At 53.3% G+C, this 26,034-nt stretch overlaps 1 protein-coding gene across 2 annotated transcripts; it reads right to left on the reverse strand.

Annotated features, from left to right (window-relative positions):
* Positions 1 to 489: 489 nt before the first annotated feature.
* TERF1 (telomeric repeat binding factor 1) lies at positions 490 to 20,062 on the reverse strand. Of its 2 annotated transcripts, XM_029069285.1 has the most exons (10): positions 19,787 to 20,062; positions 15,867 to 15,962; positions 12,934 to 13,064; positions 11,980 to 12,108; positions 10,575 to 10,724; positions 8,417 to 8,514; positions 6,186 to 6,248; positions 5,976 to 6,076; positions 3,920 to 4,032; positions 490 to 1,845 (listed from the first exon to the last, which is right to left on the reverse strand). In XM_029069285.1, the coding sequence occupies exons 1-10, from the start codon at positions 20,022 to 20,024 to the stop codon at positions 1,663 to 1,665; spliced, it is 1,302 nt and encodes a 433-aa protein (XP_028925118.1). In that variant the 5' UTR covers positions 20,025 to 20,062; the 3' UTR covers positions 490 to 1,662. The 2 variants fall into 2 exon arrangements, with proteins under 2 accessions (XP_028925118.1, XP_028925119.1); XM_029069286.1 differs by lacking the exon at positions 10,575 to 10,724.
* Between the last annotated feature and the right edge of the window lie 5,972 nt (positions 20,063 to 26,034).

The following is a 26,034-nucleotide window of genomic DNA, read 5'->3' on the forward strand; positions in this document are numbered from 1 at the left end:
CGTGATACTGTCCTCTCCCCAGCGCCGAGTTCAGTGCTCTCCACACGGTACGCGCTCAATAAATAGGAATAAATGAAAGATTTAAAAATGATTATTGTTATTACGAGTTCAAGATCGAGACGTCCCCATCCGGGGCGGGGCCGGAGCGGTCGGCGCGGGGCTCGTCCCGGGGCGGCCGGTGGACCCCAGGCCCCGCCGGGGCTCGCTCGGCCGCGGCCTCGCCACCTTCCCGGGGGTCTCGACGTCAGCTCGGGGGCCGGCAACCCCGATCGTCCCGTCCCTAAGAGCCTCCGGGACCGGTCCGTCTCCCCTCCGGCCACCAGCCGAAACCTCTTCCTCTCCATCTTGGGATCGAAAAGCGCGGGGTGGCGGGGGGACGACGACGACAAAAAAAATCAACTCAAGCACACACCTGCTTCGACTCGCCGAGCGGGTCTGGGGATCAGGGTCACAGGGCGGGAGGGACGGGCAAAGAAAGTCCAACGGGAATACTACATACCCTCCTTGTAGGAAGGTGCTGGAGTGAAATCTTTAATGAAAACGGAAACAAAAACACACAGAATGCCTCTACGGTTCTTCTAACGGAGGCTCTTAAAGACAACCTTCAAACTACAAGCGAGATCGCATGTTTCGACTTTATAAAGGCGATCCTAGATGCTGACTTTTCCTAGTTTGCTAACTTTAGAACAAAAATAGCCTGAGCCAGACAAACTAACTGCGTGCAATCACGCTTGCCGGCAAGCCTACGTGCCTCTCGGACGGAGCCGTCTCGAGAACGAAACCTTGGCGAGAGATCAGAGAGGGGCACTGAGGCCGCGTGACCTGTCCTGACCCATTACCGTCGGAGGAAAATGAAAAACTGAATTCAGGGGCAGATCTCCCCGGGGCGCCTGAGGCGCCCGACGTGACAGCTCAACGTCAAAGGACGCGGAGAGTCGCCGTAGTGTTTGCCGTTCACGTGCTGTTCAATTCGGCCAGATGGGCCGACGTGCTGCCTAAAATCATCTCGGCTAAAGCTGCGGGTGCCGGGACAGAAGAAGACACTTCCCGCGCGGCCTCCGACGGGAAGTCTCCTCCGTTTAAATAGGTAGGGTTTTAGCCCTTCCACCCGACCCGCTCAGATTTGGATACCGTCTCCTTTCGATCCTCTCCCGTGGAGAGTAGCTCTAGCGCTCGAGGTCGGAAACCAGTCCGTCTGAACAGACAGAGCGGCCTCGACCCATCAGGGGACGACGCGGTCCGAGCCTCTCGTCGCCCATCCCCGCCCGACCCTCCGCTCGGCTAGAAGGCCTCCGTCGGATCGCTCCGACTTCTCTCCCCACCGTTCCGGTAGAGTGGGCGAGCGGTCCGTACGCACACCGCGGGAGGCTGTCGGGGCTAATACGGGATTTACGTCTCGGAACGGCCTTCTCCGGCGACCGCGGCGTTAGAAGTGGCAACCGCAAAGACGCCGAGGAAAACGATCCCGGGTTCGGCCGCACGCAGACCCGCAAAGGCCGGAGACGAAGCGGCCGACCCCTCGGCTCCGCAGAAAAAGCTACTATTGCTTATAAGATACTGTTTCCTTGAGCACCGTCGGCTACGAAACGGAAAACCAACCCGTCGGGCCCGATCCCTCTCTCTTCGCCAAGTCGACCGCGACCTTTTTTACCATCACCCCGGTCAGTTGGTCGGTTCCGATTCCAGGTCAACCAGATCCAGCTTCTTCAGAGTCCTCCAGCGGTCTTTCAACATGACGTTGGTCCGGTTGTTGAACTGGTAGTGAAAGAGGATCTTAGTCCAGTTCCCTTCGCCGTATTTCCTCACCCCCGACTTCAGCTGCATGTCTTCTTCCCAGCTCCACATCTGGCGGGGGGAAGGGGGAAGAGTCGGTATATCTGGAGCGACGGATTCTGGCCCGCCAGCTTCGAGTCGCCCCTGGGGCATCTGGAGGGTGCCTGGCCGAAAGAGCACACTCCCTTCCCACCCCCGTCCCCGTCCCCGACCCCGCCTGACCGGGCTCCGCTGATGGAAAGCAGGACGGTCGCGGTGAAAACCGAGGGGAGCTTCGCGGGTTCCACGTCTCGGTTTCAGAGCCTCAGCTCCCTCATCTGCGAAACGGGAGAGTCGATCCCTGCTCTCCCTCCGGCCTGGACTGTGAGTCCCATGGCGGACCTGGTTATCTTGGGACCCACCCCAGCGCTTAGTACGGCGCTTGGCATAGAGTAGGCACTTATCATTAGCTCGGGGAGGCGGGTGCTTGCCTGACACAGTTGGGACAGAACGGGTTGGAAGAAGTGAGCGGGGCGGTGACGGTCTCGGGGCCGGGACCTGGGTAGAAGCAGAAGGGCTTAGCGGATAAGGCGCCGGCCCGGGAGCCAGAGCATCTGGGTTCGAACCCCGCCTCGGCCACCTGCCCGCTGTAGGACCTCGGGCAGGTCATTTCACTTCCCTGAGCCTCGGTTCCCTCACTTCTAAAGAGGAGACTTCCCGTCTGTTCTCCCTCTTATTAGCCTGGGAGGGACAGAGAGCGTATCTGGCCTGATTAACTTGCATCTACCCCGGCGATTAGAACGGTGCTTGGCACGAGGCGCTTAACAAGCACCATTAAAACCAATATACGTGATGGGTTTCTGCCTGGAACGTGCTGTTTCGAGTGGCCAAGAGGGTCACGGGGGAAACCCTGCGGACGATCCTTCGCTAACACTTTACAGGGAACAGATCGCAGGCAGGTAGAATCTCGCCAGACCGATTTTAAACCACAGGTGGGCTTCTGTGAGGGGCTAACGGACAGCGCCGACTGTCACAGAAAACAAAGCAAAACGCGGAGGTCGCCTCAGGGTTTCGCCTTCCATGAGCTTTCGAAGGCATTTTCAGTTTTCGCAGTCCTCAGGCGTTTCGCCCAGGGTGATGGAAGCCAGCTATTATTCCGGTTGTTTTCGAACCGCCTCCCACTGGAAACCATCAGAATGGGGGCTGACCCCACCCGATCTCTGAAGAACGACAACTGAGGTATTTGTTGAGCGCTTACTCTGAGCCAAGTCTAGTACTAAGCGCCGGGAATAGACAGTACAAGATGATCAGGTCAGAACCTGTACAGTACCTTGCCCTTCTTGGGGCTCACAGAAGCAGCGTGGCTCAGTGGAAAGAGCCTGGGCTTCGGAGTCAGGGGTCAAGGGTTCGACTCCCGGCTCTGCCACTTGTCAGCTGTGTGACTGTGGGCGAGTCACTTCGCTTCTCTGTGCCTCAGTGACCTCGGCTGGAAAATGGGGATTAACCGTGAGCCTCACGTGGGACAACCCGATGACCCTGTATCTACCCCAGCGCTTAGAACAGTGCTCTGCACGTAGTAAACGCTTAACGGATACCAACGTTATTATTATCATCCCACGGGGGTTTGCAAGAACGCGACTTTTTTTTTTTTTTTTTAAACGGTATTAAGCTCCTACTACGTGCCGGACACCGTTCTAAGCGCCGCGGTAGATACAAGCTAATCGGGTTGCTCACAGTCCACGTCGGACAAGGGGCTGGCAGTATTAATTCCCATCTTACAGAAGACGGAACAGAGGCCCAGTGAGGTGACTTTCCCGACGCCGCACGGCAGGCGCATGGCGGAACCGGGATTAGAACCCAGATCCTTCGGATTTCCGGGCCCGGGCTCTATCCAGTAGGCCACGCCGCTTCTACCCAGCAAGGGCAATCACTGCTCTCCACCGATCCGGCCTCTGTGGATTAGAAACTGCAAGAGACGTGGCTACGTGCGTTAAACTTAAAGGAGCCCCGGCACGTAAGAGTTTAAACGTCCTTCTTGAGTAACACCCCGAGGTAAAGAGAAGCCCCGACGACGTGTCAAACGCTGTTCTAAAGGCTGGGGTAGACACGAGTGAATTAGGCTGGCCGCGGTCCGGGATCTCAGTTCAGTTCAAGAGAAAAGACCCACTTGTTTTTTCCTGGAGCGGAATTTCTCAGGCGAGGTCGCTTTTTTACTCTTCTTGGCAAATACGGAGTTTCTCCTGTTTTTCCTTTTACCCGCAGGGTTCTCGTATTGTCTGCCTAAAAGAGAAACGCAAAGAGCACAACCTGTCCTCGAGGAAACGGAAGAGAGCCCGCTCGGCCGCCTCACAGATGCCCGTCTCTTCGTCGGAAGCACCAATTCGGCGGCCTACCTTCTCCACCCTCCCTCCCCGCACCCCCTTTCCAAACCCCACCCAAGACGTACGTCCCCGCCCTGGTCGATGGATGCCCCCCACCCCGACTCAAACTCCATGCCAGATTTCATCGCGGTGCTGTTGACGCTGATTTGATTCGGGCCTTCATTCGATCGTATCTACTGAGCAGTTCCTGCATGCAGAGCACTGTACTAAACGCTTGGCAGAGCATTATACAACAAAAGCTCGTCGTGGGCAGGAGTGTCCCCCTTTGTTATATTAATGATGATGGCATCTGCGAAGCGCTTACTACGTGCCAAGCTCTGTTCTAAGCGCTGGGGTAGATACAAGGTTATCAGGTGGTCCCACGTGGGGCTCGCAGTCTTCATTCCCATTTTCCAGATGAGGGAACTGAGGCCCAGAGAATTCATTCAATAGTATTTATTGAGCGCTTACTATGTGCAGAGCACTGTACTAAGCGCTTGGAATGAACAAGTCGGCGACAGATAGAGACGGTCCCTGCCGTTTGACGGGCTTACGGTCTAATCGGGGGAGACGGACAGACGAGAACAGTGAAGTGGCTCGTCCAAAGTCATCCAGCTGACAAGTGGAAGAGCTGGGATTAGAACCCACGACCTCTGACTCCCAAGCCCGGGATCCTTCCACTGATCCCCGCCGCTTCTCTATATTATAGTGCTTAGTACAGTGCTCTGCACACCGTAAGTGCTCGAAAAATACGACTGAATGGATGAACAATAAACAGGCACGGTCCCCGCCCTTACTTTAGAGTGGAGGAGACTGATATTAACAGAAATAGTTGACAGATATGGACATACGTGCCGTGGGGCTGGGAGTGGTGGGGGAGAGCAAAAGGAGCAAGTCGGGGCGACGCAGAAGGGAGCGGGAGAAGAGGAAAGGAGAGCGCAGTCAGGGAAGGCCTCTGGGAGGAGACGGGCCTTCGAAAAGGCTTCGAAGGGGGGGAGAGTCACTGTCTGTGGGATTTGAGGAGGGAGGACGTTCCGGGCCAGAGGCGGGACGTGGGCGAGGTTCTCGGTCTTGGAGCCTCGGGGGGTCCTGCCGGGCCGGTGCGACCTCAAATGGCTGTTTTTTCGTTTCTACACGTGTGTTCCACGAGAACCTTCGAAGCCTGCCCCCGGCCTCACGCACCGGTCGTGGCTCCGCTTAGCTGCGGAGAGACGGCGGGCCGAGAGGTCGAGCCCAGAGCCCGCTGCGAAATTCAGCGGTCGGACCCTTCCGTCTGGCCGGAAGACGAAGGCCGGGCCGGGGGGGACCGGACCCTGCGTCGATCGCCCCGGGGAGTTGTCGGGGAAAAGAAGTTGGCCGCTCCCACGTTTTCTTTCGTCTGTCTAGGTAACGGGGTTCGGGGGTGGGGGAAATTAGCTGCCCGGAAATTTGGCCGTGACCCCCATTTAATCTTGGCTGGGCCGATCAATCCGCTGTACTGACTGAGCGCTTACCGTGCGCTGCCCTAAGCGCTTGGGAGAGGACGACGCGACAGAGTGGGCAGACACGGTCTCTGCCCCCAACGACCTGACAGTCCGTGTTAATAATGCCAGACTGCCTTGGCCCGGCCCTTTCCACCCTTCTCTCTCAAAGAGGAAGAACCCGCTGATCCACCGGGGAGTCGGAAGGAATTCTCAAGACCCAAAGCTGTTTGTGACCGTAATAAAAGCCGCTCTTCGAAGAGCAGCGCGTCGCATTTGAAGATGCACCCTCGGTGACGGAATTTCTCCAGCCTCATCTCGAGTTGGAGAAAATCGCTAGGGTTTTAACCACAGTAAACGGCAGAGTTGTTTTTAATAACGGAAGGAAGCCTCCCGAACTCACAGCGGAAAGCTTCGGTTCTTCCGGTCCTCTTCTCATTCCCATCCTGCCGCTGAGGGCTACCAAATCTGCCTTGCGATAGAAAGAGGAGATTCCGACAAGACCTAAACGACGCGGAAAAAGGACACAGCTTACGTCGCGGCCGTCGGAATTTCTTTCACCGAAAAGCACACGTACGTACGTATGCATTTTTTAAAAGCTACGGCACAGTACCTCCCTAAGGACAAGGATTTTTCTTCCGGAGATTCGGGAGCTGGAGGTTCCTTCGCGTTATTACTTAAAAGAAGCAAAAAGATGTCAAAAAAAGGAAAATTTTTTTTTTTTAAAACATCAACCAAGTGAACCTAAGCTAGTCAATGACACGCACAAAGACTCCCTACGCCTCCCCGTTTAGAAATGAGATTTCAAATGAGCAAGTGTCAATCGGCGCTTAGAACGGTGCCTGGCACATAGCAAGCGCTTATCGAACACCATAATTATTATTAAATATTAAGTAGCTTGCCCATGGGAGCGCTCTCCTCCTCTCTCCCTTAGTGGTTTAGGGTAAGTACAGTAAACTCTGGATTTCTGCGTAGTCTGGGACAGAGCCCCAAGAAATACGGAACGTCACCGTCTGGGCTGACCCGGCCCCGCTCGGGCACCGATTTCCTCTCGGCGGCCATCTGCCTGGCGAGGAAGCCCGGGCCGCTTAAAGCGACGGTGCCCTAACTGGCCGGGCACATGGAGCTGAGGGGGGCAGGCACCCCCAGGGCTTTTTAGGGGAGAGGAGGGAGGGAAGGGGGAAGATGGGAGGGAGAAGAAAGAAGAGGAGGAACATGACATGGTGGATAGAGCCTGGGCCTGGGAGGCAGAAGGCTGTTGGTTCTAGTCCCGCTTCACCACTTGTCTGCTGGGTGACCTTGAGCAAGTCACTTCGCTTCTTTGGGCTCGGTTCCCTCATTTGTAAAATGGGGATTGAGACTGCGAGCCCACAGGGAACAAGGACTGTGTCCAACCCGATTTGCCGGTATCCACCCCAGCGGTGGATGGCATATAGTAAGGACTTAACAAAGGCCAATTATTATTATTGAGGAGGAGGAGGAAAAGAGGAAGAGAAAAAGAGGAGAAAAGGAGGGGAAGAGGAGCGGAGGAGGGGAAGAGGAGGAGAAGGGTGGGACCGGGCTTGCGGGGAGGTCACGAGTCGAAAGCAGCGTGGGATTCAAGTGATGCCTGTGGTAGACGGTCGGGGGAGGCCTCGAGGCCCAGCTGGGCCCAGTGGAATGGACAAGAGGCCCGCGGTAGGGGACGGACCTTTTGTCTGGTCACGGGGGGGCCGGGACTACTGACTGCCTGGGGGGCGGTCGGGGGGAGACGTAGGCTTTGTGGGGCACTCTGCTGGGCCGAGAGGCAAGGTGAGGAGCAGGGGTGTGCGGATCTGAAGCACAGCCCCGCCGTGGGCATGTGGAAACCAAGGCTCGGCCCCTTTTCGGCGATTTTCCGCGGCCCTTTTGGCTCCCACGGAAACAGACCCCCTGCCCAGCACAACCGCTGTAAGCTCACTGTGGGAGGGGAACGTGTCTGTTTACCGTTGTTCTATTCCCTCCCAAGTGCTTAGTACAGTGCTCTGCACACAGTAAACGCTCAAAAAATACGACTGAACTAAGAAATCTGGGGTCCCGGCCTACTGTCCATCCGGCTTGACGGTGGGAGCAGAGCGTCCTGGAGGAAGAGCAGTGGGACTTTAGTGGGATGAAAACTGACTTTCCGATATTCTTCACTTTTGCCTCTAAGTCAGCTACTGGGGACCCTGCCTCCGGGAAGCTAAATGTAGCCTCCGACTTCCGGACCGGCACTGAATCCGGATCCGATATTTCTCCTGTCAGACTCTGCGCCTGTCCCTTTTTAGTTTGGGGAAGCACTGGAATGGTAATGGCGTGCGGCATTTAAGCTACCATAATATATACGATTGTAATTGATCATAAAATTATCGTATCATAATAAATACTGATGACTGGGGTATTGGTTAAGCGCTCAGACTGTAAGTTCACTGTGGGCAGGGAACGCGTCTGTTATCGTATCGGACTTTCCCCAGCGATCGCCACAGTGCTCTGCACACTGTAAGCGCTCAATACCACCGAATGAATGCCGAGCACAAATGAATCATGCGGCATAATTAATTCCCGTCCCATACTGGGCTCACAGTCCAGGAGGCCAGGTATTTAATCCCCGTTTTATTGATGAGGAGACGGCCGAGGCCCAGGAGAGTTAGGGGACTCGCCCAAGGTCACGTGGCGGGTGAGTGGCGTAGCTGGGGTTCAATCTCAGGGCCCTCAGCTCTTCCCACAAGTTCTCAATTCCCTTTCGCTTCCATTTCGGTTTATCCTGTCGAAAGGTAACACCAGGCAGTCACTCCGGAAGGCCTCCGGAGATAAGGGGCCTGGAACGATCGCTGACCCATTACCAACCTTTCTTCTGTTGCCGAATTATTTTCGCTGAACACTGTAATTTCATCACCATCAGGTTGCGTTTGGGCTCTCTGATTGTCTACTACTTTTGTGGCTTCCTTTAAAAAAGGAGAGAGAGAGAGAGAGGGAAGAGGAAAAGCCATGAAAGCCGTATCAGTTTAAGTTCGTAGGCCACAAGCGGACTCGTCTACAGCGGGTGAACCCAGAAGGATATACGTCCTTCAGATAGAAGAGAGGGAGAAGGGCGGAGGAGGCCCAGGAGCCTCAATTCCCTTTCCAATTCGGTCCCCGCTGGGGCCGATAAGGCTGATGATAATTCTGGTATTTGTTAAGCGCCTACTATGTGCTAAGCACCCTACTAAGCTCTGGGATAGGTACAAGGTAATCAGGTCTTATCCCATATCGGGTTCCCAGCCTACCCTACGTTACCTTCCCCTCTGCTCTGGCTGCCCCGGATGCAGGAGAGGAGAGATAACTCGTTTTATTCCCGCGAGACGCGAAGAAGCCGCGGCCTGGGAAAGTCACCCGGGGAGCCAGCGGTTCCTTGTTCCGAGGCTGGCGACGTATCTCGACAAGCTCGGGGATTTTCACGGGCTACGATTTAAAACGGCGCTGTTTAAACGCTGCGGTGACTTCAGGAGCCAGGCTGACTGATGAATTACGTATGTAGATGCAGAAAATAATCAGCATCACATAAGCGGGATATGCATTTACTAGATAGCAAGCACGATAGTAAGCACCGGGGTAGACATAAATCGGGTCAGACGCAGTCCCTGTCCCACTCGGGGCTCACAGTCTAAGTAGGAAGGAGATGAGGAATTTAATCCTCAGTTTACAGATGAGGAAACTGAGGCACAGAGAATTTAAGTCACTTGGCCAAGGTCGCACAGTAGGTAAGCGGCGGAGCTGGGAATACGAGGGAGGCAGCGGGGTCTTGGGGAAAGGGCAGAGGGCCGGGAGTCCAGAGACCATGGTTCCCAGGCCCCAGCTATGCCCCTAGCTTGCCTTGTGACTCTGGGCAAGTCACTTAACCGCTCTGGGCCTCGGGTTCCTCATCGGTGAGACGGCGATCGGATAACCTTGTACCTGGCCCCAGGTTTGCCAGAAAGGTGCTTAAAAAATGCCAGAATTATGAAAAAAAAGGTGTTGTCTTTTGTAGAGAACAGTCTGGAGACCAGGAAAAAAAAAAAAATACAGCTCGGGAACCCCGTTGCTTTTTCAGAAGAAACAAGGCGTTCCCTAATGGGTAGGGATTCAAACTGTGAGGACTAAACATCTAATGTCAGAAAAAGGAAAGGAAAAAAAGGTATCGGGGACACATCCCATGAAGAGGGTGAACATTAAAAAAAAAAATCATTTACTGAGTGCTTACTATGTGTAGAGAACTGTACTAAGCGTTTAGGAGAACACGATACGACAGAATTAGCGGCCGTGTTCCCCGCCCGCAATCAGCTTACGGTTCTAAAAGCTTGTACCTAGTTTTCCAGCAATTTCCCTTCTCCCCTGTCTTAAGAGCACCAGGTAAAAAAACAACTGGAAAACTGAACCTGCAAGGCTCCAGATATGAGTCTTGGGGTCCCCTTTTAAAAAGACGTCATCCTTCCCGCCTCGACCCCCAAAGAGCGAGGAATGGGTGGAGTCCAACCACCGACTGGGGTTACTACGTAGCCCAAGATTAGATGCGTTCTTGGTGCCATTTCCTGGGTGCCATTTCCTGCGATACCGAACGCGAAAGCGCCCAAGCTTCGCAAGAACTGGGCTCGGCCTGGGGAAGAGCTCCTGCTTCGTGCGGGGAAGATCCACAGTTGCAGTCTGGAGGAACGTCTAACAAGGTCTTAGTTCTTTCTTCCAGGCCTTCAAGTCTCCCTAGCTTGGGTTCCGAAATACGGTGGACCTTCCGGCCCCGAATGGGGCCTTTCGATAAAGCAAAGGGGGGTGAAAAGACCTTCGTTCCCAGAGGAAAACGTCACCCGAAGGACGGATGGGTCAGACACGCTGTCTCGCCCCAGTCCCTTCCCGGCGGGCGAACCCGACCCTGTCCGAAACCCTCGAGTTGGGTCGGCCGAGTCATTCCTGGCTCTCCCTGAGCGTCCCTCTCCCACACCGCCGCCGAGATCGAACCGGAGGCCCGGATGAGCAGGGAACGCCGCCGACGTACCCTGACGAGAAAGCCCGACGCCTTCTCGTGGATGATCAGGTCGACGAAAGACTTGATTTTCTCCATCATGCAGGGGTAGCTGAAGTGCTGAAGGAACGGGTGATAGGGGTCCTTCCGGCTGATGATCGTAAGCAGCTTCAGTTTAAGAGACTAAAGAGAACGGCAGACGACATGAACGCGTCCCGTGCCCGGACCGATTCCAACTGGCTAGTGGTGGAGCCCGGGCAGGCTGGCGGCCCGTTATTTTGCGCAATGTTCCGCGGGACGTCTGTGGCCCGTCCCTGGACCGCGTCGGTGCCAACGGAACATTTTTGACGCCTGCTTTTTTGGGGGTAGAGGGGGCGGCCCAGAAGGATCCGCGTCACCTGGGTGGCGGGGACAATGGATTGCTTTTCTACGGAAACATCCGGGCCACGCTTCCCCACTCCTCAAGAACCTGAGAGGTTGCCCATCCACCTCCGCGTCGAACAGAAATTCCACCCCTTTGGCTTGAAAGCCGTCCATCCCCCGGCCCCCTCCCACCTCGCCTCGCTCCTCGCCTATTCCAACCCAGCCCGCCCGCTTCGCTCCTCTAAATGCCAACCTTCTCCCCGAACCTCCATCTCGTCTATCTCGCCGCCGACCCCGGCCCACATCCTGCCTCTGGCCTGGAACGCCCTCCCCCTTTATATGTGACAATGACCCTCCCCTCCTTCAAAGCCTTATCCAAGGCCCACCTCCTCCCAGAGGCCTTCCCCGACTGCGCCCTCCTTTCCTCTTCTCCCGCTCCCTTCTGCGTCGCCCCGGCCCGCTCCCTTTCTTCATCCCCTCTCCCGGCCCCCAGGACTTATGTCCGTATCTGTCATTTATTTATTGCTATCCATGTCTGTCTCCCCCTCTAGACTGGAAGCTTGCTGAGGGCAGGGACTGTGTCTGTTATCTTGCTATACTGCCCTCTCCCAAGCGCTCAGGCCAGTGTTCTGCACACAGTAAGCGCTCAATAAATAGCAGTGATTGACTGACCGACTAAACTCCCAGCTCTGCAGTGCCGCTTCTGACCTCCTCGTGAACGCGCGGGGCCCGTGCCGACGGGGTCTTTTCGGAGAGCGCGGGCCCGGGCACTGGCAGCCTCCCAACCCACTCCCTCGGGGTGTCCTAGCTCCCTCGGGGGCACGTGCCTCAGTTACCTCATCTGTAAAATGGAGACTAAGACTGTGAGCCTCACGAGGGACAACCTGATTACCTGTATCTCCCCCAGTGCTTAGAACAGTGCTCGGCACATAGTAAGCGCCTAACAAATACCAACATTATTATTATTATTACACCCGGCAGCGGGATCTCCCGTGGTCAGTGACGGACGGGCCCCGGCCAGGGAGCGACTTTGCCGCCCCCACCCCCCGGCCCCCCGCCCGGTGGAAGCACCAACCGATGTCTTGGAACGACCGCTGTCTCCCACGTCGAGGTCGGGCGAGTTCGGGTTGCTTTCGCCAAAGACTCTTTCGAGAACTTCTTCGGCCTCCTTGATGTTGCCTTTCTCCAGGCAGACGGCTACAGCCTTGGGGGGAGAAACCAGTTGGCCAGTTACCGCGACAAAATACGGGTGCCTTAAAATCAAGATTCCAACCAAAGGAATCCGACAAACTCGTTACACCGGACCCGGATCTCTCCAGAGCATCACCCGAACAAGAATAGAATCGTCCAAGCCTTGCGAGCATTTTCCCAAACCTCCAGGACCACAGCCAGCCTGAAAAACTTGCATCTCCCCCAACGGCCCTCTCACCTCCTGCTCCTCCCCAAGTCAGCCAATCCCACTTATTGAGCGCTTACTGTGTGCAAAGCACTGTACTCGACGCCTGGGAGACTACGATGTAACTGTAACCGGCACATTCCCTGCTCACAGTGGGCTTAGTCTAGAGCGGGGACAACTCCAGTCCGCAGTCAGGCAGCATCTCCAGACCCTCTGGGGAGAAGACCACCCCCCGAAAAAGGCCGAAGGGCCCCGGCCCTCCGGGTCGCTCAGTACGGTTTCCACCAACCCCGATTACACCCAAGCTCTCGTTGGCATCGAGATCCACCGAGAAGCAGCATGGTATAATGGATAGAGCCCGGGCCTGAGAGTCAGGTGGTCATGGGTTCTAATCCCGGCTCCGCCACTCGTCTGCTGTGTGACCATGGGCGTGACATTTCACCTCTCTGTGCCTCAGTTACCTCATTTGTAAAATGGGGAGACTGTGGACCCCACGTGACACAGGGACCGTGTCCAACCCGATTTGCTTGTATTGTCCCAGTACCGGGCCCAGCATATAAGGGCTCAAATACCCGTATTATTATTATTACTGTCATCCTTATGAGCCTGCCTGGGGTGAAAAACGCCACACACCTGAATTTTAATTAAATCCCGGATTTCTTCAGAAAGTTTGTCCGACAGGACTTGATCTTTTCCAACCGAAGACCAAATCGACAGGGCCGATTCCAACGGCGTGATTCGCTCGTCACTTTCAAACTGAGCGTCTTCGAGGGAAAGGAAGACGGAGTCAGTCGGACAATCTCAGGCCCTCCTGCTGTTGACCCCCGTCACGTGAACCCCCAAGGAGAGACGCCTGGTTGAGCTACTTTCCATACAAATTGGCATGAAATAGCAAAAACAAACAATCCAAAAACCCTACATTCCTCCCGGGCCATCTGAGGTTAGCATGTTCTGAAGAAATAAGAGGAAAAACCATGATTGGAAATTAGATCTAGGTAGTGAAACACACCGCCTTTATTTACAGAGCACCTTACTTCCAAGCAGCTCGGAACACTTCTAACCTGATCACCCATTAATGAACTATTAATGAATTCCCTGACCCGGGAATATCACCCTGAGAGGGGAAAGGGCAGGGCATCTGAATGCAATGTTGACCCCGCACGAAGGAAAAGATCCGTCGGGATTGTTCTCCAAATTCTGTGTCCTTCAACGGGCTTTGGACTGTGAACTTGGGACGTGAAGAAGTTGAGTTTTCCCCGAATCCACGGCTTTGGGCTGCTCTGCTTTTAAAAACGTGTTATTTTAAGGGGAAAGAATCGCACCCCTTCCCCCCAAAAGAACTTAGTTGAGCCCCACCTTCGGTTCCAACTATTTAAAAGTTCTTCTATGAATCAAGACAATCACTTTTAACATTTCAGAGCCCCTTATATACAGTCCACGCGCGGGTCACAGACCATAAACTACGGAGTTAGAGTTTGGAATCTTATTAAGAACCAAGTATATTAAATTTTAAAATTTGGAACGGTATCAGGAAACTCTGCCAAATTGCCTGGGCTTTGCTGTTTTCATTTGGGTATACACTTCGTAAAAAATCAAAACTCTGCTGGGAGGAAAAAAGGGCCTATTGGAAGAACAGATTTAGGGGTCGGTCATCCGGAGAGTTTCGCGATCTTCTCCAGGATCCAAGTCCTCCTTTCAGAAAAATGACCCCAGAAGGTGAACCATCGTTAACGAGATCCGAGCCCACCCTCTTAAGAGCTAACAGAAATATACCACGAGACAGGGGACTATGAGATTTGATTGGAGCTCTGATTCTAAGATTCCCCATTACACCGAAAAGCTTGCAGATAAATCGATAATCTGGGCGAGGTTTACATTACAGAGTCTGGGTAATTGAGGACGACAACATCAGATCTAAGGGATATTTCCAGTCCTGGTGACTCGTAATGTGCTTTTTCTGTTTTATTTAGTTTTCGGCAGGTACCCAGCTCCCGAAAATCCTCACCCTTGGGGAAAAATTCAGGGTGTGTGGGGCAGACACATCCACTGGCTCACCTAGTCTCGTCGGTCACTCGAGATTTCAAAGTTTTGTTTTCGTCCTCTGTAAAAGGGGGGGGGGAGAACAGGATGGGGTAGGGGCCTGCATTTTGGATTTCTCAGGTGAAAGGCGTGGGGCTCAGCGGGCTGTCTCAGTTCTCTCGGTACTTGGACCCAATCCCAGTATGATACTTGATCTAATTAATCTGTTCAATGAACACAGCCCAGGAGCATCATTCAAGTGGAGAAGGAAAAAAAAGCCAACCAAAATCTCTTGGGACCAGAACTTTCCAGACCTGGACACCCGCCTGCGACAAGCACATTCTGACATCTACTAAAGCGGAAGAACCCACTGGGGTTCAGAGATGGGAGACCGAGGTTCTGGATTCCTTGGAAGATTTCCTGGGGACCAGCTAGGCAGAGGAAAAGCTCGAAGCCCAGCTCATTAGAAAAGTTGGAAGAGCCCCTGCTTTCCTTCTCAAAGGCAGCCAGAGTCGTGCGGTTTTGAAACCTTTATTCCATTTTAAAAAGGGCACCTTACGAACTTCAAAAACGACTGAGAGGAATCACAAACAGGCATCCTAAAAATAAATCCTTCGGTTATTGCCTCAGAGTAAGCCAAGGGTACATCTGATCTACAAATTTAGAAGACACGGGCCACCGCTAAATTAAAATTGTATCGCATTCTGTTTGTGTGTCCTTTCCAAGCGTTTTTTAGAGGGCAGGGAACAGGGCCAAACAAGCCTTTAATAAATATTTCGGGATCATCACTTGCAGGAGGGGTGAAGCCAAAGCAGATCCATCAACTCACCCTAAATTAGGAATCTGCTATTGCTCGACCCATTCCCGTTGGTTTCTCCCAAACCGACCTCCTGGCCGTCGGCTCTCCTTCGTCCACCTCCTGGTTCCCGCTGCTCTCCCAGGTGGGAATTCCCTCCCTCTACACACTCAAAGCCCTCCTTAAAACCCACCTCACTTCGCAACTCATCTGTCCGCATTCCCCGTCCTCCCCCATTCGAGGGTGAGCGGGGAGTCACCTCTTCCTATTGCGGAGAAGATTATATTAGATTCGTATGAGAGGAGCGGCCTGGCTCGGTGGAGGGATCCCGGGTTTGGGGGTCAGAGGACGTGGGTTCTAATCCCGCTCCGCCACCTGACTGCTGTGTGACCCTGGGCAAGCCGTGTAACTTCTCTGTGCCCCGGTGACCTCATCTGGAAAATGGGGATTAACACTGTGAGCCCCACGTGGGATAACCCGATTACCTGTACCTCCCCCAGTGCTTAGAACAGTGTTCGGCACAGAGTAAGTGCTTAATACCATAATGATTATTATTATTATTATTATTATTGCATTTTCCAGCTGCTTAGTAAAATGCACTGCCCCAACTGGGTGGTCAAAAAATACTACCAGGTTCCACCCCTTTCATCGGATCTCTCTCCTTCTCTGAACAGATGCACTGACTTCTCTTAGAAGGACAGTAAGAGTTAAAAAAAAAAAGACATACGGAAACAATCAGGCCGATACTTACCCAGTGTCTTTCCTTCGGCAATTCGGGTCAAAAACTGACATATGTATATAGTTCTCCGCTGATGGGATGATAACTTGGATAGTCCGTGGATAATAGCTGAAAGGGAAAAATTCAACATTTAAATGGAAAAAAAGGGAACTCGATCCCACAGTGCCCCTGTGTGGTTGTCGCTCTCCTCTCCTCCCCAATTAGGACGTTTCTGAGCCTCGCGTCCCAGTACGTTTTCATCGTCGGTATTCATTCGGTCGCATTCGAGTGCTTACTCTGTGCACAGCGCTGCGCCCAGCGCCTCAGAGCACGACGCGACGATAAACAGACGCGTTCCCCGCCCGCAATGATACGAGAGAAGACAGGGCCAGGAGTTGGGATCGAATCCCGGCTCCGCCGCTTGCCTGTTGCGTGACCTCGGGCAAGTCACTTCACTACTCTGTGCCTCAGTTCCCTCATCCGTCAAGTGGGGATGAAGACTGTGAGCCCCACGTGGGACAACCTCATTACCCCAGTGCTTAGAACAGGGCTTGGCACATAGTAGGTGCTTCACAAACATCATCATCATTATTATTATTACACAGCAAAGACTCATTTTTCGGGCCAGAACGTGCTAGGTTGCCAGTTCTTTGAGAACAGGGGTTGGGTCTACAAGCTCTATTTATTTTGTTAATGAATCGTACATCGCCTCGATTCTATTTAGTCGCCATCGGTTTTTACGAGATGTTCTTCCCCTCGACTCTATTTATCGCCATCGTTCTCGTCCGTCCGTCTCCCCCGATTAGACCGTGAGCCCGTCAAACGGCAGGGACCGTCTCTGTCTGTTGCCGACTTGTTCATTCCAAGCGCTTAGTACAGTGCTCTGCACATAGTAAGCGCTCAATAAATGCTATCGAATGAATACTGTACTGTCCTCCGCCAGGCATTCAGCACAGCGCTCTGCACCGAGTTCGCGCTCAAATACCATTGATTACTAGAAGAATCAGCAAGTCACTTTCACCTGTCCTTTGCCCAGTGAAGCCGGGGCAGTTGACGCCCCCGGATCTGGGAGGTAGCCTCCTCCCTCTGGCCGCATGCCTCTTCTCCAAGCTCAGTGTCTCCCTCAATAATTAGAATAATAATTATAGTGGTATTTGCTAAGCGCTTACTATGTGCCAGCCACCGTACGAAGCGCTGGGGTGGATATACGCAAATCGGGTTGGACACCGTCCCTGTCCCGTGTGAGGCTCGCAGTCTCCATCCCCATTTGACAGAGGGGGGGACTGAGGCCCAGAGACGAGAAGTGACTCGCCCAAGGCCACGCAGCAGAGCCGGGATTAGAACCCAGGACCTTCTGTCCCCCAGGCCCGGGCTCTAACCGCCACGCCAAGCTGCTTCTCTGTTCCAGGCCAGGCAACCAGAGAGGCCCGGGGGGTGAGATTTCACGATGCCGGGTGGTGCAAACCGAAAACGATCTCCGTAGACCAGAAATCCGGTTAGGTGGGAGCCGGGGAGCCGGGACGAGAGCCTGAACGAAACACAAAGGGACCATTTGACTCTCGATTGAATTAGGAGTTAATTTCCCCAGCCGAGGTACATATTGTTCTTCTTAGCTTAGTAACGAATACCAAAAAATCGACTCTCTCATTCCAAAAAACACCGGGCAGGTCGGCTTCAGACATTATAACTGCCAATTAAAAGGGATTACAGGAAAAAAAAAATCTATTTTCTTAGGGAGGTTAAATAAGGAGTATTGGCTCCATAAAAAATGAACCTGGAAAACAAATTCTTCCTGTAACTGATCAAATGCCGAGGGCAAGATATTAATTCGGCTTCGATTCCTACTGTGTCGGAGAGACGGTCCTAGAGGAAAACTGAAGGATGTTAGAACACCCTACCCGTTAGGGTGGATGTTCGGAGAGTAAGTATATATTAAAAATGATTTATTTCTATCAATGTCTGTCAGGGTGGATGTTCAGAGAGTAAATATATATTAAAAGTGACTTATTTCTATCAATGTCTGCCTTCCCCTCTTCACCGTAAGGTCACTGTCGGTGGGGACGGCGTCTACTAACTCTGTCGTGCTGTGCTCTCCCCTCAGCGCTTAGTACAGTGCTTTGCACATGGTAAGCGCTTAATAAACGTGGCTCAGTGGAAAGAGCCCGGGCTTTGGAGTCAGAGGTCATGGGTTCGAACCCCGGCTCGGCCATTTGTCAGCCGTGTGACTTTGGGCAAGTCACTTAACTTCTCGGTGCCTCAGTGACCTCATCTGTAAAATGAGGATTGAGACTGTGAGCCCCACGTGGGACAAACTGATTCCCCTGTGTCTGCCCCAGCGCTCAGAACAGTGCTCGGCACATAGTAAGCGCTTAACAAATACCAACATTATTATTATTATTATTATTATTAAATACCCCCGACTGATCCAGGACAAGGAGGGATGGCCGCTGTTCTGATCCAGCCACGGCATCTCTTGGGCTGGACAACGATTTGCTGAGAATCGCCTGAAATTTTAAAAAAGCAGGCGGAGCGCTTACTGCTATACTCAAGTCGGAACTCCTGTCTTCAGAGAAGCAGCGTGGCTCAGTGGAAAGAGCCCGGGCTTGGGAGCCAGAGGTCATGGGTTCGAATCCCGGCTCTGCCTCTTGTCAGCTGTGTGACCGTGGGCAAGTCACTTCACTTCTCTGTACCTCAGTTAACCTCATCTATAAAATGGGAATGAAGACTGTGCGCCCCACAGGGGACAACCTGATGACCTTAAATCTACTGCAGGGCTTAAAGCAGTGCTTGGCACATAGTAAGCACTTACATACCATTATTATTATTATTATTAAGTGGAGGAGCGGGATTGGAGGGGGGCCTGTGAGGGGACGGGGATGGGGGATACCTCTCTTAGGTGACGGAGACGGGGACGGGGTCGCCAATACGGGCAGAAAGAAATAAATCAAATGTGCTAAGGAGGATGAGGGAGATTTGCAGAGAAAAGCCTGTACAAATAAAGGGATCAGACCAAATCCCTGATCCCCGAGGGATTCACATTCCTTGACTCCCAAGCCAAGGCTCGTTTCACCAAGCCAACTCCGCTTCTCTTCTCCAGTGGCAAGAGCCCGGGCTCGGGAGTCAGAGGTCGTGGGTTCCAATCCCGGCTCCGCCGCTCATCAGCTGTGTGACTCTGGGCAAGTCACTTCACTTCTCTGGGCCTCACTGACCTCATCTGTCAAATGGGGATGAAGCCTGGGAGCCCCACGGGGGACCACCTGATGACCCTGCACCTCCCCCAGCGCTTAGCACAGTGCTTGGCACAACGTAAGCGCTTAAATTCCATCATTATAATAATAATGATTAGTCTCTGGGCCTCAGTTTCCTCCTCTGTCAAATGGGGATGAAGCCTGTGAGCCCCATGTGGGACAACCTGATGACCCTGCATCTCCCCCAGCGCTTAGCACAGTGCTTGGCACAACGTAGGCGCTTAAATTCCATCATTATAATAATAATGATTAGTCTCTGGGCCTCAGTTTCCTCCTCTGTCAAATGGGGATGAAGCCTGCGAGCCCCACGGGGGACAACCTGATGACCCTGCATCTCCCCCAGCGCTTAGCACAGTGCTCGGCACAACGTAAGCGCTTAAATTCCATCATTATAATAATAATGATTAGTCTCTGGGCCTCAGTTTCCTCCTCTGTCAAATGGGGATGAAGCCTGCGAGCCCCACGGGGGACCACCTGATGGCCTCGTATCTCCCCCAGCGCTTAGCACAGTGCTCGGCCCCTGGCAAGCGCTTGACAAGATAGTTTTATTATAATAATTATCATTACGAAGTGAAGGAGGCAGAAGCGGCGGGCCGGGCCGCCGCCCCTAGGCCGCCATGCTGGGCCCCAGCGCTCAGCAGAGCGTTCTGCCCCCGGTAGGGAGGGGCGGAGCGTGTAGGTGAGAGTGCGAGCGTCCCTCCTCACCCTCGGCGGTGTCGCGGCTCCGCTCGAAGTCCTGCAGGCGGCCCTGGCGGAAGGCGCGGCAGAGGCTGAGGCACATGAAGTCCAGCATCCAGCCCGCCGCCACCGCCTCCGCCTCCCCTTCCCGCCCGCTCCCGCCCCAAGGCGGCGGCGGCGGCGGCGGCGACGGCGGGGAGTCGGTGCCGTCCCCGGAGCCCCGGCGGCCCTCCTCGGCGCCCACCGGAAGTCCCTCCGCCGCCATCTTGAACCGCCTTGGACCAGAAAAGGCCCCCGACGGGCCTCCCCTTCGCCCTCCCGAAATCTCGCGAGAGCCGGCGCCCGGGCCGCTCCCGCCCTCCGCAGATCTCGCGAGAGCTCGCTCCCGCCCTCGGCAGATCTCGCGATATCCGGCGCCCGAGCCGCTCCCGCCCTCGGCGAATCTCGCGAGAGCCGACCCCGCTCTTCCGCCCTCAGTGGGCGGCCCCGCCGTCCGCCTCCTCATTGGTCGAGGGACGTTTTTTTCGCGCCCCGTGACGTCACGGGGCGCCCCGCCCTTCGCCACGTGACCGGCGGGGCCTTTGGAAATCATACTCCTGTGAAGCGCTTACTATGTGCCGAGCACTGTTCTAAGCGCTGGGGGAGATGCAGGGTCGTCAGCTTGTCCCACGTGAGGCTCCCAGGCTTCATCCCCATTTTCCAGATGAGGTCACTGAGGCCCAGAGAAGTGACTCGCCCCCAGTCACCCAGCTGCCAAGGGGCAGAGCCGGGATTCGAACCCATGACCTCCGGCTCCCAAGCCCGGGCTCTTGCCACTGAGCCACACTATAATGATAATAATGTTGATGGTGTTTGTTGAGCGCTTTGTTAAATGATGAGGATGGTATTTCTTAAGCGCTTTGTCAATAATAAAAATAATAATCATGACGGTATTGGTTAAGTGCTTTGTAAATCATAATGATAATGATGGGATTTGTTAAGCGCTTTGTAAATAGTAAAAATAATAATGGTATTGGTTAAGTGCTTTGTAAATCATAATGATAACGATGGGATTTGTTAAGCGCTTTGTAAATAATAAAAATAATAATGGTATTGGTTAAGTGCTTTGTAAATAATAATGATAACGATGGGATTTGTTAAGCGCTTTGTAAATAATAAAAATAATAATGGTATTGGTTAAGTGCTTTGTAAATCATAATGATAATGATGGGATTTATTAAGCGCTTTGTAAATAATAAAAATAATAATGGTATTGGTTAAGTGCTTTGTAAATGATAATGATGGGATTTGTTAAGCGCTTTGTAAATAATAAAAATAATAATGGTATTGGTTAAGTGCTTTGCAAATAATAATGATGATGATGGGATTTGTTAAGCACTTTGTAAATAATAAAAATAAAGATGGTATTTGTTAAGCATTTTGTAAATAATAATAATGATATTTGTTAAGTGCTTTGTAAATAATAATGATAATGTTGGTATTTAAGCACTTTGTAAATAATAATAATAATGATGATGGTATTTGTTAAGCACTGACTAGGTGCCAAGCACTGTTCTAAGCGCTGGGGGAGATACAGGGTCATCAGGTTGTCCCCGGTGGGGCTCACAGTCTTCATCCCCATTTGACAGATGAGGGAACTGAGGCCTAGAGATGTGAAGTGACCTGCCCAAAGTCATACACCCAAAGTCGTACAAAGTCATAGTGAAGCAGCGTGGCTCAGTGGAAAGAGCATGGGCTTTGGAGTCAGAGGTCATGAGTTCGAATCCCAGCTCTGCCACTTGTCAGCTGTGTGACTGTGGGCGAGTCACTTCACTTCTCTGTGCCTCAGTGACCTCATCTGTCAAATGGGGATGAAGACTGTGAGCCCCACGTGGGACAACCTGATTCCCCTGTGTCTACCCCAGCGCTTAGAACAGTGCTCTGCACATAGTAAGCGCTTAACAAATACCAACATTATTACATTATTATTATACACCCGACAAGCGGCAGAGCTGGGATTAGAACCCACGACCTCTGACTCCCAAGCCCGGGCTCTTGCCACTGAGCCATGCTGCTTCCCTATAATCAATTAATCAACCAATCAATGTTATTTATTGAGTGCTTCCTGGGGGCCCAGAACTGTGCTGAGCGTTTGGGATAGCACTCCCTCCGCCCTTTACACGGACTGTGAGCTTGTTGCAGCGTGGCTCAGTGGAAAGAGCCAGGACTTGGGAGTCACAGGTCGCGGGTTCCAATCCCGCCTCTGTCACTGATCAGCTGTGTGACTTTGGGAGAGTCACTTCACTTCTCTGGGCCTCAGTTCCCTCATCTGGAAAGGGGGGATGAAGGCCGGGAGCCCCACGTGGGACAACCCGACGACCTCGTATCTCCCCCAGCGCTTAGAACAGTGGTCGGCACATAGTAAGCGCTTAACGAATGCCACCATTACATTATTATTATTCTCTGCCACTATTTATGGTTGTGTTGTACTTTCCCAAGCGCTTAGCACAGTGCTCTCCATCCAGTAGGCGCTTAATAAATACGATTGAGTGAATGAGGGCATGCATGGCCGTGTACTCTCTCCTCCCCTAGACTGTCAGCTCGTTGTGGGCAGGGAATGTGACTGTTTATTGTTGCATTGTCCTCTCCCAGGCGCTTAGTACAGTCCTGGGAACACAGGAAGCGCTCAGTAAGTACGACGGAGTATCTCTGGGTGGCCAGCAGAGGGCGCGAGATGGTGGGAAATGCGCTCCCGCGGAGCTCATTATTATTATCTTCATAATTATTTAATAATAATTAAATTATTCATTTAATAATAATTACGGGATTTGTCAACACTTGCTCTGTGCCAAACACTGTACTAAGCGCTGGGGTAGATCCAAGATCAGGTCCCACATGAAGCTCCAAGTCTAAGGAGGAAGGAGAACAGATACCGAATTCCCATTTTGCAGACGAGGGAACTGAGGCCCAGAGAATAATAATACTGGCATTTGTTAAGCGCTGACTAGGTGCCAGGCACTGTTCTAAGCGCTGGGGGAGATACAAGGTCATCAGGTTGTCCCCGCTGGGGCTCACAGTCTTCATCCCCATTTGACAGATGAGGTCACTGAGGTACAGGGAAGTGAGGTGACTTGCGCAAAGTCACCCAGCCGACAAGTGGCGGAGCCGGGATTCGAACCCACGACCTCGGACTCCCAAGCCCCGGCTCATGCCACTGAGCCACACTGCTTCTCTGATACAGGGTGATCCGGTTGACCCACTTGGGGCTCAGGCTCTTCATCCCCATTTTGCAGAGGAGGGAACTGAGGCCCAGAGACGTGAAGTGACTTGCCCCAGGTCACACAGCAGGCGAGTGACAGAGCCGGGATTAGAATCCAGTGTCCTCTGACTCCCAGGGCTCTGCTTGGCTTCTAGCATTCACTCAATCGTATTTATTGAGCGCTTACTAGGTGCAGAGCACTGTACTAAGCCCTTGAAGTGCGGCCTAGTGGATAGAGCCCGGGCCTGGCAGTCAGAGGGACCAGAGTTCTAATCCCGGCTCGGCCAATTCCTTGCTAGGTGACTTCGGGCAAGTCATTTAACTTCTCCGTGCCTCGGTTTCCTCATCTGCAAAGCGGGGCCGCCTGCTCTCCCTCCTATTCAGTCGGCGAACCCCACGCGGGAGGCGGGGACTGTGCCCGACCCGATTAAGTCGTACTTACCCCAGCGCTTAGAACAGCGTTTGTTCCATAATAAGCGCTTAACACCATAAAAAAAGGGGGTGTCCTATGCTGCCCACGGGATCTGCAGCGGGGCTTCGTCCTCTAGACTGGAAGCTCACTGTAGGCGGGGGGCGGGATCGGTTTATTGTCGCAGCGTATCCTCCCAACCGCTCAGTACAGTGTCCTGCACGTGGGAAGCGCGCGATAAATACGATCGAACGGCTGAATCCCGGGTTGTCTCCCCAGCCTGTCCTCCCAGCCCCCTTCGCTCTCAACCGGGCACAGCCAGCCTTCCTCCCGAAAGCTGTTGCGTTGGATTATTGTTCTCTTGTCCTCTCCCAAGCGTGTGGTACAGCGTCCTGCGCGGAATAGGAGCCGGGGATCGACTAGATCTTTCCAAGACCTATTTCTCCCCACATCTCTCTGCCCCAGAGCCGTATGATAATAATGATAATGTTGGTATTTGTTAAGCGCTTATTATGTGCAGAGCACGGGCTTCGGAGTCAGAGGTCATGGGTTCGAATCCCGGCTCGGCCACTTGTCAGCTGGGTGACTGTGGGCAAGTCACTTAACTTCTCGGTGCCTCAGTTACCTCATCTGTAAAATGGGGATGAAGACTGTGAGCCCCACGTGGGTCAACCTGATTCCCCTGTGTCTCCCCCAGCGCTTAGAACAGTGCTCTGCACATGGCAAGCGCTTAACAAATACCAACATTATTATTATTATCACTGTTCTAAGCGCTGGGGGGAGATACAGGGTAATTAGGTCGTCCCAGGTGAGGCTCACAGTTAATCCCCATTTTACAGATGAGGGAACTGAGGCCCAGAGAAGTGAAGTGACTTGCCCACAGTCACACAGCTGAGAAGTGGCAGAGTGGGAATCGAACCCACGACCTCTGACTCCGAAGCGCAAGCTCTATACGGGAGTACAGAGATGCGGCCCGCAGAGTCCTTACTACTGGGGAGGCCGTGCGGCCCGGTGGGTAGAGCCCAGGCCTGGGAGTCAGGAGGTCCTGGGTTCTCATCCTGCTCCGCCACTTATCCGCTAGTACAGTGCTCTGCACCCAGTGAGCGCTCAATAAATACCGCTGTTGGATTGAACGTCCGCCGTACGCATGGGACAGCACGGGCTCAGTGGCTAGAGCCCGGGTCTATTGGAGTCGGAAGGTTTTGGGTTCTAATCCTGGCTCTGCCCCTTGTCCGCGGAGGGTAAAGTCATAATAATGATAATTAGTAGTGATCACGGTACTTGTTAAGCGCTAGGTGCCACTGGGCCAAACGCTGGGGTACACAGTGTCCGTCCCACGCGGGGCTCACCGTCTCAACCCCCATTTTACAGACGAGGGAACTGAGGCAGAGAGAAGTAAAGGGACTGGCCCGAGGTCACACAGCAGACCGGTGGCCGAGCCGGGACTGGAACCCAGGACCTCCCGACTCCCAGGCCCGGGCTCTAGCCACTATACGCCGTGCTGCCTCTCACACCGTACTGAGCGCTTGGGCAATAGAGTAAGTAGAGCACAGACCTGGGAGTCAGAAGGACCCGGGTTCGAATCTGCCTCTGCTACTTGTCTTCTGGGTGACTTTGGGCAAGTCCCTTCACTGCCCTGGTCCTCAGTTCCCTCACGTGGAAAATGGGGATGAAGATTGGGAGCCCCATCTGGCACAGGGACCGTGTCCAACCTGCTCATCTTGAATCTACCCCAGCGCTTAGAACAGCGCCCATAGTAAGCGCCTAACAATACCATCATTATTATTAGAAGTAATGTCGGTATTTGTTAAGCGCTTACTACGTGCCGAGCACTGTTCTAAGCACCGGGGTAGATACGGGGTCATCGGGTCGTCCCACGTGAGGCTCCCGGTTGATCCCCATTTTACAGATGAGGTCACTGAGGCACAGAGAAGTGAAGTGACTCGCCCACAGTCCCCCGGCTGACAAGTGGCGGAGCCGGGAGTCGAACCCATGACTTCTGACTCGGAAGCCCAGGCTCTTTCCACTAAGCCACGCTGGCCCGATCCCCGCTCGCACGGTGGTTTCCGCCTACTACGTGCAGAGCATTTTACCGAGTGCTTGAGTAAGTAGAAGGGAACAATCCTTCCCTTCAAGAAGCTCCCAGTCTACTGGGGAAGACAGACACAGATGAGTAAATCCTTTTTATTAATAATAATAATTCTGTGGTACTTGGTAAGCGCTTACTATGTGCCAGGCACTGTACTAAACGCTGGGGTAGATACAAGCTAATGGGTTGGACGCCGTCCCGGTCCCACACTGGGGTCACAATCTTAATTTCCATTTTACATGAGGGAAGTGACTTGCTCGAGGTCACACGGCAGGTTTGGAAACCCAAACCTTCGGACTCCCAGGCCCGGGCTCTAGCCACTAAGCCTGTGCTCGTCCATGCATAATAGTAGACGCTCAAACAGTGGTATTTATTGAGCGCTTACAGTGCGCAGAGCACTGCACTAAACACTTGGGAGAGCACAGTGCGACAGAGTTGGTAGACACGGTCCCCGCCCACAAGGAACCGACAGTCTACGGGGATAGACGGGCTTTAGAGTAGGTTAGGGGAAATAGTAAAAATATAAGATCCTTTACATA

This window comes from Ornithorhynchus anatinus, chromosome 7, assembly GCF_004115215.2.
Source record: "Ornithorhynchus anatinus isolate Pmale09 chromosome 7, mOrnAna1.pri.v4, whole genome shotgun sequence".
Taxonomy (NCBI): domain Eukaryota; kingdom Metazoa; phylum Chordata; class Mammalia; order Monotremata; family Ornithorhynchidae; genus Ornithorhynchus; species Ornithorhynchus anatinus.